Source organism: Cyprinus carpio, chromosome B14 (genome assembly GCF_018340385.1).
Source record: "Cyprinus carpio isolate SPL01 chromosome B14, ASM1834038v1, whole genome shotgun sequence".
Taxonomy (NCBI): Eukaryota; Metazoa; Chordata; class Actinopteri; order Cypriniformes; family Cyprinidae; genus Cyprinus; species Cyprinus carpio.
In genome coordinates, this window is record NC_056610.1 from 7,032,059 (window position 1) to 7,047,910 (window position 15,852).

At 39.9% G+C, this 15,852-nt stretch overlaps 3 protein-coding genes across 14 annotated transcripts in view; all 3 read right to left on the reverse strand.

Moving 5' to 3' along the window:
• The window catches only part of LOC109079679 (protocadherin gamma-A11-like), a 159,243-nt gene that overhangs the window by 69,489 nt on the left and 73,902 nt on the right, over positions 1-15,852 (reverse strand). The window contains exon 1 of one of the 12 annotated variants that reach the window (XM_042737873.1): positions 2,745-5,821. The exons of the other annotated variants lie outside the window; for them this stretch is intronic. Coding sequence (XP_042593807.1) covers positions 2,745-5,204 — 2,460 coding nt within the window. The 5' untranslated portion in view covers positions 5,205-5,821. Of the gene's footprint in view, positions 1-2,744; positions 5,822-15,852 lie in introns of those variants that run through there. 12 annotated transcript variants of the gene reach the window in all.
• LOC109086823 (protocadherin gamma-C3-like) lies at positions 861-2,725 on the reverse strand. The gene has a single exon (XM_042737902.1). The coding sequence runs from the start codon at positions 2,252-2,254 to the stop codon at positions 1,001-1,003; it is 1,254 nt and encodes a 417-aa protein (XP_042593836.1). The 5' UTR covers positions 2,255-2,725; the 3' UTR covers positions 861-1,000.
• On the reverse strand, positions 8,986-15,008 carry LOC109108265 (protocadherin beta-15). Its single transcript, XM_019121449.2, has one exon. The coding sequence runs from the start codon at positions 14,159-14,161 to the stop codon at positions 11,768-11,770; it is 2,394 nt and encodes a 797-aa protein (XP_018976994.1). The 5' UTR covers positions 14,162-15,008; the 3' UTR covers positions 8,986-11,767.

A 15,852-nucleotide genomic window follows, 5' to 3' on the forward strand; every position in this document is an offset into this window, starting at 1 on the left:
CCCTACGTCTGCGTAAAGAGGCGGATAGTACGGAATAACTGGAAGATTCGCTCCTGATTTGTAAAACATTCGCTCGCGTCTCCATCTGTAGCATTTGACTGACAGTATGGCGATGATAGACACGATTAAGAGAAACGACACTACAGCCAAGGCCAAGACCAGATAGAAAGTCAGGTTGTCGTTGTAGTCCTTGTCGTGCGTAAAGTCAGTGAACTCCGAGAGCACTTCAGGGAAGCTGTCCGCCACCGCCACGTTAACATTGACTGTAGCTGATCGAGAGGGCTGCCCGTTGTCCTCTACTACAACAGTGAGTCTTTGTTTCACAGCATCTTTATCTGTCACTTGCCGCACAGTTCTTATTTCTCCATTCTGTAAGCCCACTTCAAACAGCGCCCTGTCTGTGGCTTTCTGCAGTTTATATGAGAGCCAGGCATTCTGTCCAGAGTCCACATCAACAGCCACCACTTTAGTCACCAGATAACCCACATCTGCAGAACGAGGCACTATTTCAGCCACCACAGAAGCGCCTGACTGGACCGGATACAGAACCTGAGGCGCGTTGTCATTCTGGTCCTGAATCCTTATTTTCACACTAACATTACTGCTGAGAGGAGGGGAGCCTCCGTCCTGCGCTTTTACGGCAAAACTTAGCTGTTTAATTTGCTCATAATCAAATGAACGAACTGCATGTATAACACCGTTCTCTGAGTTTATGGACACATAAGAGGAAATCGGAGCTCCACCAATTTGAGTATTTTCTAAAAAATACGACACTCTGGAGTTTTGATTCCAGTCTAAATCTATCGCAGTTACACCACATATGGACATACCTGATTCGTTATTTTCAAGAAGGTGTGATGAATAACTACCTCGATCGAAAACTGGTGCGTTATCATTGATGTCAGAAACCTTGAGGCGTAGTGTCGTTGAGCTCGAAAGTGCAGGTGAACCTGAATCCCTTGCGGTCACTGTTATATTATATTCTGAGTGAGTTTCACGGTCAAGGGAAATCTGTGATCAAATTATAATAGTTAGTGAGGGATGATTTGATGTTAAATGGAAGGTTTTCATTAATAAAGCACGCAACCTGTCCATTTCTCCCAGAATCAAAATCTTTTATATTAAGCACTGCAATTGTTGTACCTGGAGCCACATCCTCTGCTACAGGGCTCGAGAGAGACATGAGGTTGATTACGGGCGCATTGTCATTTACATCCCCTACTTCAATTACAAGCTTACTTGTACTAGTCAACCCTCCTTGGTCTGTCGCTTTGACTCTAATTTCAAAACGTTTTTCTTTCTCAAAATCAATATTTCCTAAAACAGACACCAAGCCAGTGTTTTCATCAATGCTAAACATATCTCTCGAATGTTCTTTCAGGTCAGAGAATGAAAACGTAATGTGTCCGTTTGACCCACTATCTGCATCTGTGGCATTAACGGTAGTAATGTAAGTGCCCTTTGGTGCATTTTCTATCACATACGCGCTATAAATAGTCTGGTTAAACTCAGGCGCGTTATCATTCGCATCTAAAACAGTAACATCTATATTAACAGAGCCAGATCTCTGCGGGTTTCCGCCATCAACAGCGATCAGCATCAGAGATAGATTAGGATGCTCCTCCCTGTCTAAAGCTTTATCAAGAACCATTTCAACATACCTACTTCCGTCTGGATTTGAGTGTTGTTTTAGAACGAAATAATTGTTCCTTGTAAGAACATAATTTTGCAATGAATTCAATTCTACATCAGCATCATATGCACTCTCTAATGCAAAACGTGAACCAGTTGTTGCAGATTCGCTTATTTCAAAATGAATTTTGCTTTTCTCAAATACAGGAGAATTATCATTAACGTCTATGATTTCAACGGTTACCTGATGCAGTTCAATTGGGTTCTCAAGAATGATCTCGAAGCTGAAGCTGCATGGCGTGATGTCACCGCAAAGCTGTTCACGGTCTATTCTCTCACTCACGACTAGAATCCCTTTGTCTGTTCTAAGCTCTGCGTACTGAGTGCTTTCTCCGGTAACGATACGCGCACGACCCATTCGAAGCCTTTTTATATCGAGCCCCAGATCCTGTGCTACATTACCAATAAGCGAGCCTTTACTCATTTCTTCAGGGATGGAGTAGCGGATTTGAGATATGGTAAAAGGAATGTAACACGAGATGAAAAACAATACTTGCCACTGCGGTTGGAAGAAAACACGCCATTGAACGCATCCATTTCGATAAAAATCCTTAACAGCCATACTGATTAGCAAGCAAGTTCACCATAAATATTCCTATATGACAGAAGCATATTCCAAGGCAAGATTACAAAAACGTTTTGCATTCGTTTGGAAGAAAATAGACAGTCACCCTCTCACCAACCCGTAACAAATGAAACAGAGGAGTCTGCTGCGTCGCAGCACGCACTGATGGGGTGGTGCCATGGTTTACTGTGAGGCAAGCCTACTTCACATAAAGTATTTCACTGACCAACAGCGGCTCTTAGAGTCCAAAATAAGCATTAACAGAAGCATACATTTCAAGAAAAAGAAGAATAAAATATAATGTAAATCGACAGCAGCGCTGTCCACTGAGGAGGTGCTGAAATATATACAACCCCCCCGCACAAACATGTTAAGACAAATTGGTAAAATATTGCACAGGTCCTAAGTTTCAAAGTTCACCACATTGCATTAACTGAGTACACAACAATAGCGACAACAACAAAAACAACAATAATAAAAATCTCACCTCTACCGGCGAATCTAATTCATCAAGCATGTTTTTCTCGCTGGGCGCGCGCTGCACTGTCAATGTAGAATTAGGATCCACCATCAACACGTTCTGACTTGCAGGTCTGACAAACTTACAATCACTCCTTCTGGAATCGGTCGTTCTGTAAACCTCATAATTATAGGCGTGCTGCAGAGTTCCTGTGCCAATAGTGTCCGTGTAACGCGGTGGATAATAAGGAATAACTGGAAGAGTGGACTTGTAATACAGTCGCGATTGCCTCCACCTGTAGATTTTCACAGATATTATGACGACCAAACATGTTATGAAAAGAAATGAGACTGCGGCCAAGGCCAAGACCAGATAGAAAGTCAGGTTATTGTTATATTCCTTGTCGTGCGTAAAGTCAGTGAACTCCGAGAGCACTTCAGGGAAGCTGTCCGCCACCGCCACGTTAACATTGACTGTAGCTGATCGAGAGGGCTGCCCGTTGTCCTCCACTACAACAGTGAGTCTTTGTTTCACAGCATCTTTATCTGTCACTTGGCGCACAGTTCTTATTTCTCCATTCTGTAAGCCCACTTCAAACAGCGCCCTGTCTGTGGCTTTCTGTAGTTTATATGAGAGCCAGGCATTCTGTCCAGAGTCCACATCAACAGCCACCACTTTAGTCACCAGGTAACCCACATCTGCAGAACGAGGCACTATTTCAGCCACCACAGAAGCGCCTGACTGGACCGGATACAGAACCTGAGGCGCGTTGTCATTCTGGTCTTGAACGTTAATGAGAACTGTAGCATTTGAACCGAGAGGGGGAGACCCTCCATCTTGCGCTCTCACGTGTATTTTAAAATCTTTCATCTGTTCATAATCAAATGATCGCACCACATGGATAATTCCACTTTCTGCGTTAACAGAGAAATACGATGAGACAGGAGAACCATTTACATCTGTATCTACCAGATAATATCCGATACGCGCGTTTTGCCCTGCGTCAGGGTCTGTTGCTTGAAGAGACAGCAGAGAAACTCCGGGAGAGTTATTCTCAAATATATATGTTTTATATGCATGTTGACTAAAGGCTGGAGCATTGTCGTTAATATCAGTAATATCTAAAGAAATTGTTATTTTACTGAATAATGAGGGGCTGCCCTCGTCTGACGCAATTAATGTTAGATTAGAACTGGAAACCTTTTCTCGGTCTAGTGGTGCATCGGTGACCAAAGTGTAGTATTTACGCGGTGATGGTTTAATTGCAAAGGGAGACATTTGTTCTAAACTTAAACGGACCTGTCCATTTTTACCGGAATCTAAATCCTGGACGCTTATTAAAGCTACAACTGTGCCGGGCGGAGAATCCTCTTGTATTTTACCCGAAAAAGATGTCATTGTTATAAACGGGCTGTTGTCATTAACATCCACAACATCCACTACTAATTTACTCGCACCGGTTAGACCCCATGGGTCTTTAGCCTGCAAATTAAGTTCATATTGCTGAACTGTTTCATAGTCTAAATTGCCAGTGAGTGTTACTTCACCAGTGGCTGCACTGATTTGGAAGAGGTGCGCCGCGTCCTCTCCCATATGAGTAAATGAATACGTGACATTGCCATTGTAACCTTCGTCTGCATCAGATGCACTTACTTTAGTTATCAACGTACCTTTTACTGCGTTCTCAGAAACACTTGCTTTATACATGGTTTCCGTAAAAATGGGTGCATTATCATTGGCATCAAGGACAGTAATGACTATTTTAACGGTTCCAGAGCGCGGTGGGTCTCCACCGTCAATAGCCGTTAAAATAAGTGAATGCGCGCTCTGTTTCTCTCTGTCCAGCACTGACTGCAACACTATCTCTGCATATTTACTGCCGTCTGAGCGACTGTGTTGCTTTAAAGCAAAATTATCAGTAGGTTTCAGACTGTAGCTCTGAAGAGAATTCAAACCAACATCTGGATCAGTTGCTGTGTCTAACAAGAAAATAGTGCCTACAGGTGTGGACTCGCCTATTTCGAGAATTATTTCTTTCTTAGAAAAAACGGGCGCATGATCATTGATGTCTTGAATCTCGATGGTAATCGAGAAAAATTCCAGAGGGTTTTCAAGCAAAATCTCAAGACCGAAACTACACGGAGATTTCTGTCCGCAGAGCTGCTCTCGGTCTATTCTCTCTTTTACCACCAAATGTCCTTTGTTGCGGTTCAGCTCGACATATTGTCTACTGTCATCAATAACGAGACGAGCACGGCCAGAAACCAACCTTTTTACATCCAAACCGAGATCCTTCGCCACATCTCCAACAAACAATCCTGGTCTCATTTCCTCTGGAATCGAATAACGAATCTGCCCGGTCACGGCGCTCAGCACGAATAAAAGGAAAATGGAGTATCCTGCTTGCCATTTTACACACCGCCTCAACTGGAGTCCTTTGTTATCCTGCATCCTACAAATGTAGTAATCCAAGCAAAATGCAGTCATACACGTCCAGTTTTCAAATATTCGAGCATTTAAACAATTCTCTTCTGTATTGTTAAGAAGATTCCAAACCGAGCCCTTCCAATTTACAAACAACAGCTCGACGTCTTTTCTCTATGCCGTTTGACGCAATGCCTCCTATACGCAGTTGTTGTGCTTTGCTCACTGTTGTCTCCCTGGGCAACAGCACCTCTCACAGTCAATGAGCGGCACAACAGCAGGGCTGGACTGTCCAGCATAAAAAAATTTGAGCTACACTCTCTGAAATTAAGGTACTAAGCTGCCCCTGGGTGGTGCCTTATCAAAAAGTACACCTTTGTACATAAATGGTTGATTTTAATACCTGACGTCTCAGTGACAGCTTTTGTACCTTTATTTCTGGTTCTGTTGGTTGTCATTGCTGATCAGAAACACAATAGCAAGTAGTTGGTGCATCAACAAATCTTTCATTGTGATTATCTCAGTGCAGGAATGGAGACATGAAATCAAATTACAATGCAGAATTACAGAAAGTGAATCCAACCAGAGTTTACCAATTACAGTTTATCAAAAACCAATAGCACCATTTACCCTATAGCGTTTAAAAAGAGTTTAACAAGATTTTAGGTGCATTGTGCATCTAGTCCTGTACATTACACTAAAACCGCTTATTTAATCAAAATTATAAAATGTGTAAGATCAAGCCAGTCAGATGTGATTCTAGTGTCCCAGCAGATGACCTACATTTGAAAGAATAAAAAATAAGTGGAGTGTGATCTTCAAAACGGACCCAGACACAACATTGTGCAGACAGATCTGATTGTCAAAGCCTTGTAGCAATCAAAAATAAATAAATAAATAAATTCATTAACACTATACAATATGATTAAATCTGTCAACATTAGTTAATATACAGTGGTGATAAAAAAATGTTACAACACTTAGCATATTTAGGAGGTTTCAGTTATTTTTGTTGAATTGGCCATTTCAATACCCATAAAACGAACTATTGCCGGAACTACCTGTGACAGAAGGAATCTGCTGGAACACTGAAAATGATGGACTGGCCCCTTCAAAGTCAGGAACCTCAACCCCATCAAGCAGATTTGGGGTGAGTTGGAAAATAAACAGGACAGATCTATTCTACATTCAAAGTAAAGCCTTTGGCTTGAGTTGCAGAAGGCATGAGATAACATTAGTGTTTAAGTTCTCAGGAAATATATTGATACTACGCCAGAGAGATGTGCTGCTGTAATTGCTGCAAATGGTGGACATACCAAATATTAAAGTTAAAAGTGGATAAATATTTGTAGACAAAAATATTTTCTTAGATCTGTCAGGTGTTCTAACAATTTTGGGCATCAATAAAATTAAATAAATAGGAAATTTAAATTTAAATTTAAAATCAGCATAATTAATTAAATAAATACATATATATATATGTGTGTGTGTGTGTGTGTGTGTGTGTTTGTGTGTTAGAGTGTGTGTGTGTGTGTGTATTAGTCTATCTATCTATCTATCTATCTATCTATCTATCTATCTATACATATATATATAGAGAGAGAGAGAGAGAGAGAGAGATAGATAGACACAATACACACACACACACACACACACATATATATATATATATATATATATATAATACACACACACTATATATATATATATATATATAATATATATATAATCTAAAAATAATGCTATAAAAATTGTTAGTAACTAAGTAACTAAGCCTTATTAAAGTGTTACCATAAACAGGATGTGTGTTATTGTGTCGGTATGTGGTTTTGGACATTGCAGTTGATTTGTACACTTTAGCTGTGTAGATGCATAAAACATGAGCAGCACTAATGCTGCCACATAGTCATACATACTCAGTGTGATGAGATTGCATTATTCAGACTCTGTGTCCAATGATGCATTTTAATGCTGTAAAAGTGGGCCAGAGCCCAGCCTTAAAGCATAGTGACACAATGCTGCAGCAGCAGAGGAGAGCCAGAGACCTATGTAGGGCACCCCCCCACACACCACACACACACACACATTCATGCAGTAAGATGATGCGGTGTCTCTGACACAGTTTCAGTAAACCACCACAAGATGGAGCACAGCACATACTGTATGATAACATTCAGTTACTGAACTATACATAAGTAAACAGTTCATAAGAACAATGAAAATATAAAAGACAGAGAAAGAGAAGAAAAAGACAAAGTGTGCAAGGAAGTAAAAAGAGCTTTCTGTGAATTGCCAACTGTATTTTATTTAACAATAGCAGTAAATAAAATGTTTCTTACCTAAATGGAGATTGATTTGTTTCCATTCATTAGGATGGACAGCAGGTAGTGGAGGCAAGAAAAGAGAAGAGAAAATTAATTAATTAAAAAAACTAAATTTAAATTTCCTGAAGAAAATGTGTTTTGTTTGAAGCACTTACACTGTACAGAATAGTAATCAGATGCTTTCTTTGGCAAACACCGTTAATTAAAAATAAATAAATGTGGCCTAAACTGTTTGCATCAACTAAAAAAAAAATAAAAACAAATCACACACCAAAGTACACATAAAACAGGTATAAAATACATCTTAAACCAGAACTCTCTGACAACTGTATGATATACCAACTGTAAGAATGGTGTCATCATGATCTCCATTTTGATCAAAACAGTGCAACAGAGGAGTATGTGGGACATGTGAGGAGACACACATTTCTGCCTCTGTCTTTAAATCCCTTCAATAGCTTTTCATGAAGTCATCTCTGCCTTGTGTGCAAATCCACTAGCGTGACAATAAGAATGGATTACAAAGCAAAACTGGATTTTTACTGTGGTCTGTGCATGTTTTAATATTTTGCTGTCCATTTTTTCTCATCCTCATACACAGAGAACCCTTCTCACGTGTGCAGCAGTGTACAGCAGAAGAAGGCCTGCCTAAAGCAACAACTGAACCACACATGGGTGAACATTAAATAGCACACAGTCGCTGGCTGGGAAATGTACAGCATTCTGTGGATACAGATCTGCAATACAGACTCATATACATAGCATTTAACTACATACATATATTCCATATAATTTGCTTTTCAGGGTTATTCATTCATAACTGGCACTCATAACAACTACTGTTAAGCCAAAACCCACATTCAATTAATAAAACACCATTGCTGTGGATTTTAAGCAGTAAATTAACCATCACCAAATCTGATGCTAATTGAATCCACACTAATGTCACCTGAATGAAGCTCAGAATGACATTTGGGTGAAATAATTTGGAAATTCTTCACAGTCTCTCTTTTGTAGCCTTATTGTGGTGTAATGTATGTCGTTTATGGTCCAGTTAAATGCATGACGTGTTACACATTGCAGATGAGCTCAGTGCACAAATGCACAAACATCTGGCAGTTTAGAGAAAACATTACCATCTATTTGGACTGTAGACATGTAGACCCGGCAAAAACCAATATACAGTTTACACGTGACAAGACTAAATCATCCTTTATCCTATATAAGAAGCTCAAATCATGAGCCTGGAGTCATAAAGTTATGGTTAGATATTTGAGAATGATTCAAATAGCAATAAACTTCTAATTTTTAGGTACATATCATGACCATTTTATGGCAAAGTATATTAGCACCAAATGTAATTTAAACAATTAAGGGGTGGGGGTTCACAAATTTCCTGCATTAGACCTTTTACACTATGCCTAACTCCTAGGTTTATATGACTTCTTTCTTCTTTCAGACAAATCCAGTCAGAGTTATAATAAAAATTGTCCTGGCTATCCAAGCTCTATCATTGCAGTCAGTGGGTGTTGCAGTTGAACAGTCCACAAGTCGTCAAATAAAGCAAGTGCATCGATTATAAAACGTGCCTCACACAGCTCTGGGGGTGAATAAAGGCCTCCTGAAGTGAATCCATGTGTAAGAAAAATGGCCATATTTCAAATGTAATAATCACTTTTCTCTCACTTACGGTATCTGTCATACTTGTGGACTTGTGGACTGTTCAACTGCAACACCCACTGACTGCAATGATAGAGCTTGAAATAGCCAGGACAATTTTTAATATAACTCTGACTGGATTCGTCTGAAAGAAGAAAGTCATATACACATATGATGCCTCGAGGGTAAAACACAGGCTAATTCAAATTTTTGGGTGAACTAACCCTTTAACACACAGGGGAAATATGTAACGAATGCCTCACAGACACAAACGGGGTAAATATTTTGTGTTCTGATTAACGAAAAAAGTTAACATCGGCTCGTCACAAATCATGATGTTTATTAGCTTATCAGAGCTGTTGAAACTGGATATTCACACTAAATAAAACCAAATAATCCACACATTTGATTAAATAAACAGATGCAAGGAGTATTCACCCTTACGAAAATAAACCATGGTTTTACTACAGTAAAAGTGTAGTAACCATGTTTTTTTAGTGTATTGATTGCCATTTGTATAACCATAGTTTTATTACAAATACCATAGTTAAACTATGATTAATTTGTGGTTACCATGTTTTAATTATAGTAACCTTTTTTATTATTATTATTTTTTTTTTGTTTCATTCGCAGTAAAACTATGGTTCATTTTTGTAAGGGTGAGGAAGCCCGTGTGGATACTGTGTACTTTAAGTGTATAGAGATTTTCACAAAGGAAATTAACACATTTTTCAGACTTTGAAACACTGCCACATAAAACTAGATATGAGCTACTTATAATGATAACTGCTCAAACACAGTTTTATCCAGGTCCGGTTCCAGAATTAAATACTGAGGGAATTTCAGAAATTAGTGAGTATGCTCTAGCATCAATGCACATATATTTTCATGTTTATTTTTTGTTTTGTCTATTGCTCTTTCAAGTGTGAATACTGTATTAATATGCGGATGTCATTCCCGAAACTTTGTGGCATGCAGGCTTGTGTAGCTGAAAAAAATAAATAAAAATACATACAAATCTAAATGGATAATATAGCCTAGAAAGCATATAAAGAGCACTCCCTTTATAATCACTAAAAAGCTGTTTCTTGTTTTAGTACATCGCGATCTCAGGAAGTTTTGTTATAATGAGAGGATTCTTGGAAAACCCAGCACTGGCTTTGATGTTTTGAGTGGTGAGAGGATTCTAAATTAAATGCCTCTGATTGGCAAATTGCATTCAAGAAATCAACAGATATGGCTGTGATTGGCGGCAGAAAACAAGACATAAATGAAACTTTTGACTCCTCCAGAGTGCAAACACCAATATTAACTGGATAATTTGCCAGATCTGTTTCACCAATATGATAGTGAATACGGAATATCTTGAGTTTTCCCTGTGGGTGCTTGAGCCCCGGAGCACCCACGGGATCGGTGCCTATGATCTTTAGCCAATTTTTTCCCTTGGGTTTAGAAAGATTTCACACTAGTAATTTTAAACTTTGCAATAAGAATCCCTGCTTTAGAGCGAAACTGATACTAACAACAATGTATTACTAACTGAAGGCAGATATGACAAGTGTAACTCTAGACTAGACTTTAGAGTAATCCTTAAAATTTGAACGACTTGAAGGCCACATTACAATCTTATGCTACCTGGACTGAAAGATAAGCATATGCATAAACAAATCCTAACGTCGCACTGCTTATTTAAAGAGATAACATATCTGAGCCAAGACAAAATAAAAATCTCCAAATAAAAACAGGTCAGATATGCTGGAACACTGGGGAGACTGTTGAATGTTGCATGTAGTACTACCTTATTTCCAGTTTAAGGAAGACACTAAGAGTGTGGTCCTTTTGATAAACTAATTTTATGACATAACTCCTTTTCTAGAACTGAAAGTCACTTTACAAAGCACATAATGCACATAAATAGCACTATTCAGAGTAAATGTCAAAATAAATGGTAAAACTGATCTCTGTATAAATAAGTACATGCATGGTTCATGTTATACCATGGTTCAAAGGAAATATTTATTATTTGTTTTTTAAGTTTAAAGTCACTAGTAACAAACTGCACATACAAGACTGAATTTTACAATAACAGATAAGAAAGGAGACAGCATGATACAACAGCTTATGCATACACCCCCCACCTCCCAAAGATCTAGAGTACAGAAAGAGAAATGAATCTCTCTGATTAAAAGAGATAAAATAGTGCTTATGTGAAAGAATGTAAAGTAAACATCCAAACAAATTGAACTACTATTGATTTCTAAATAAAGTGACCAAAACTCCTTGCAAACTGTACACACACATTTCCCAGACAGCATCATAGTGTTGGCATAGATTTGGCCCACATCTGGCCCACGTGAAATCCATGCAGGACAGATGGGGGCCGTATCTGGGCCGACACTGCATGCTGTCTGGGTTAGAGCAGATCAACATACAATAAAAGTATCTTTTTAGAGTTTGGGTTTACAAGTTGTGTAAAAATCTTGTCACATGCTAAATTAAAGCAGAAAAGAACATACAACATTAAAGTGATGGACTTTGAGAGACGTGCATTATAATAATGAACATTTGTCATTTGTTTGATTAAAGGATTTTCAGTACAATTTGTTGATAAGGATTTTCTTTGTCAGGGTCAAACCATCTGAGTTAGAGTTTATGTGGCACCAATAGCTTTGCACGTGTGGCACTGTGGCCACTCACATGCAACAATGTCCCTCTCTTATTCAGCATGTCCAAATCTACAAAGTCAGAGCCAAATCTGAAGTCCCTTTTCCATGAGCCTGTGGTTAAGAATGAATTATATTGATCATCTTTCTGCAGAGTATTGAAGCAGCTCACATCAGAGTAGCCAGGTGGTCCATAGGTAGGAGGAAAAACGGGTAAGTTTGTAGTTGAACGGTACATGTATCGATATCTACATAATCTCATATAGACCACGGCAATGATGAGCACAAGGAAAAGACTGGACATGGCTGCCAGAGCCATTATTAAATATAAAGTAAGGTCACTGTTTCCATGTAATTTATCTGTGTCATGTGCAACGAGCTCATCGATGATAGGCAAGCCGTCTTCTATTATAATATTGACAGTTGCAGTTGCAGACAAAGATTCAAGCCCATTATCACTTACAGAGATTATCAAGGTTTGTTTGATTTCTTCACCTTCTGCAAATGGCCTTAGTGTCCTAATTTCTCCACAGTGCAGTCCAATGGAGAACAAATTAGGCTGTGTGGCTTTTACAATTCGATAGGACAGCCATGCATTATACCCTGCGTCTGCATCAATCACAACCACTTTGGTGACTAGATAATCTGCAGGAGCAGCTCGGGGAACAATGTCATGTGCAAGGTACCCATCCAACTGAACTGGGTAAAGAACAACTGGAGCATTGTCATTCTGATCTGCAATAAAAATCTGGACAGTGCATGTGCTAGTGAACGATGGCCTGCCTTCATCACGTGCCATAACCTGAACATGAAAGTGAGTGGATGATTCGTAATCAAAGGGGCGCAGAGTAAATATCTCTCCAGTTTCTGCGTTGATTGAAAGATGAGAGGCGGCATCTTCCGGAAGAGAATACAGAATTCTTGCGTTCTGGCCTTCATCTGCATCCTCAGCTCTGACCTTAATAACCAGGGTTCCCTGAGGCTGATTCTCTACAAATTTGATGCTGTAGTCACTGTGTCTAAAAATAGGAGGATTATCATTAACGTCTGTGATTGTTATGGCTACAGTTTTACTGCTGAATAAAGGGGGTGTGCCAGCATCCACAGCAGTCATGGTTATGTTATAATGAGGACACTTTTCACGGTCTAAAACTCCATCAATCACAAGCATGAAGTAATTCTTTACCTCTGACACAAGTTTAAATGGCACATCATCAGATATCTTACATGTGACCCATCCACTGGTGCCAGTATCAAGGTCATAAACGTGCAGCAAAGCCACCATGGTTCCAGGTGAAGCATCTTCTGGCACAGTAGAAGTAGTTGATTTAACAACAATAACAGGTGAATTGTCATTCACATCTATCACATCTATTATGAGTTTACAGTGAGATGACTGTCCGCCCCCATCTTTGGCTTGTAGATCCAGCTCGTGAGAACTGGCCTGCTCATAATCCAATGCAACCATGACCTTTACCTCACCTGTCACGTGGTCGACCTCCACAACCCCCCTCATCTTATCAGGCATGTGATTGAAAGAGTAACTAATTTCCCCATAAATCCCACTGTCTAAATCTGTTGCATTTAATTTAACCAACACGGTGCCTCGAGGTGAATTTTCCTGCACACTGACTTTGTACACACTTTGACCAAACACAGGAACATTATCATTGGCATCCAACACGTGAATATGAATTGATGCCGCTCCAGAACGAAAAGGTCGGCCACCATCCACTCCACTTAGAGTCAGAAAATGATCCGCTTGGTTTTCTCGATCCAAAGGCTTTTTAAGAACCAGTTCAGGATATGCATTTCTGTCCACCTGGGTGTACATTTCCAAAGCAAAATATTCATTCTCACTGAGTTGATAATGCTGAACTGAATTAGCTCCTATGTCAGGATCGTGAGCACTTTCAAGTGGAAAATGCCTCCCCAGGTCCGTTGACTCCAGTAGCTCCAGCTCAATCTGACCATTTTCAAATGTCGGACTGTTATCGTTGATGTCCTGGATGTCTAAGAGGAGACTGTACACTTTGAGCGGATTTTCCAGGAGCAGCTGGAATTGCAGGACGCATGGCGCAGACTGCACACACAGCTCCTCACGGTCCATTCTCTCACTCACCAACAGAGAGCCTGTTTCTGTGCTCAGTTCGCAAAACTGTCGGCTACCTTCAGCAACAACTCGAGCATTGCGCCTCACGAGCTCAGTCACATCTATTCCCAAATCTCTTGCCACATTGCCAATGGCAGAGCCTCGCTGCATCTCTTCTGGAACTGAATAACGCACTTCACTGAGAGTGCCACATATGCAAATGAACGAGAAACAAAGCTGAAGACAGAAATTGGCCCAAACGCATCTTGTCAAACAAATCATGTTGTGAAATATTAATGGCTATATTTAAATGAAAAAGAATAAAAATAATGACGATCAAAGCGCATTCTGAACAGATCCTCAAATAGCTGGAGCAGACACTGCACTCTAATGACTGCTCCTGTCGGCTTAAATTTTTATTTTCATCTCTCCCTTCCTCTGCATGCCTATGGCATTCCCCTCCCATCTATCCCTCATTCCTCCCCTCCTTTGCTCACTGTGTAACACTGATTATACTGAATCAGGGCACACGGCACAGATGAGATCACTTGCTAAGCTGTGTATAGCATAAGAGCGTCACCCAGAGACCAAAAGAAAGAGTTACAGACACACCATCCACAAACTTTAGTTACCATGAACAAACAAAAGACCACAGGATGTATTTTTTCATTTTATTTTATTATTATTTATTTTTTAAATAAAGAACATAGGAGTATACCTAGTACTGAGAAACTAATATCAATTAAAAAATATCTCAATTTTGATATGCTATGGTTTAATTTAGGGGCCTGAGGAGTACTGAATACAAAGAACAAAACGTTTTAGGGGGGCTAAATCCCTTTTGAAAATGTATGTAACTAGCCACTATTTAGAATTTCATATAAACTTCTAGGTCAAATAGATAGTTCAGTACATTACCTCACGACTATGTCGGATAAACAGGTATAAGCCAGCTTGTAACCTTAACACATGATGATGATGATAATAATAATAATAATCCATATAAATGGTTATGATGAGTTGTAATTAGCAACATTAGAGGGGAGTGAATTTCTAAAATGAAAAATGCCATTAAATAAAAATTTAACAGTCTAATTCAGATTCTATGGTGATGATTGCGGAACTAGTTTCATACCTTATTTTCAGAGGTAATGTCCCGCATAGCCTCGGCATCAAGCCCTTCAAGCTCATCCACAAAAGACTTTTTTAGAGTCAGGCCAGCAGTCAGTGTGCCCTCATTATAAGATCTGACGAACTTGAAGTCACTAGTGCGCGAGCCCGTGGTCAGGTATGCGTCATAATTGTAAGTGCTGCGGAGAGTTCCCGCGCCCTCCACCTCTGCGTAATTTGGAGGAAGATACGCGCTTGGTATGGCTACAGCTCCATCAAACAACAGTCTGGGCTTTCTCCTGCGACAAAACCTCACGGCCAGGAGGATGATTATGAAGGTCAGGAAGAAAGTGGAAACGGACACCAGCGCGATGATCAAATAAAACGTCAGTTTGGAGCTGCTCTCGTCACGAGACATGTCTTTCAGTTCTGGAACTTCAGCCAAGTTATCTGAGATAAGTAAATACAATGCGCACGTGGCTGAGAGAGAGGGCTGTCCGTTATCTCTCACAGACACAATGAGGTTCTGTTTCATGCTGTCAGATTCAGAAATGTCCCGCTGCGTCCTGATCTCTCCGTTGTGGACACCGATAGTGAAAAGTCCCGGATCTGTCGCTTTAATAATGTGATACGAGAGCCACGCGTTTTGGCCAGAATCCGCGTCCACGGCAATCACCTTGGAGACCAGGGAACGCGCCTGAGCAGCTTTGGGTACCATCTCGGTCATGAAGGAGTTTCCTTCCGGAGAGGGGTATAATATCTGAGGGGAGTTGTCATTTTCATCCGTTATGAAGACACTCACGGTCACGTTACTGTTCAGAGGAGGAGAACCGTTGTCTCTGGCTAACACGAGAACTTTGAAA

Bases quoted from the DNA above. Each gene is read 5' to 3' on its own strand.
- LOC109108265 (XM_019121449.2), bottom strand. From the start codon at position 14,161: ATGATTTGTTTGACAAGATGCGTTTGGGCCAATTTCTGTCTTCAGCTT.
- LOC109086823 (XM_042737902.1), bottom strand. From the start codon at position 2,254: ATGGCTGTTAAGGATTTTTATCGAAATGGATGCGTTCAATGGCGTGTT.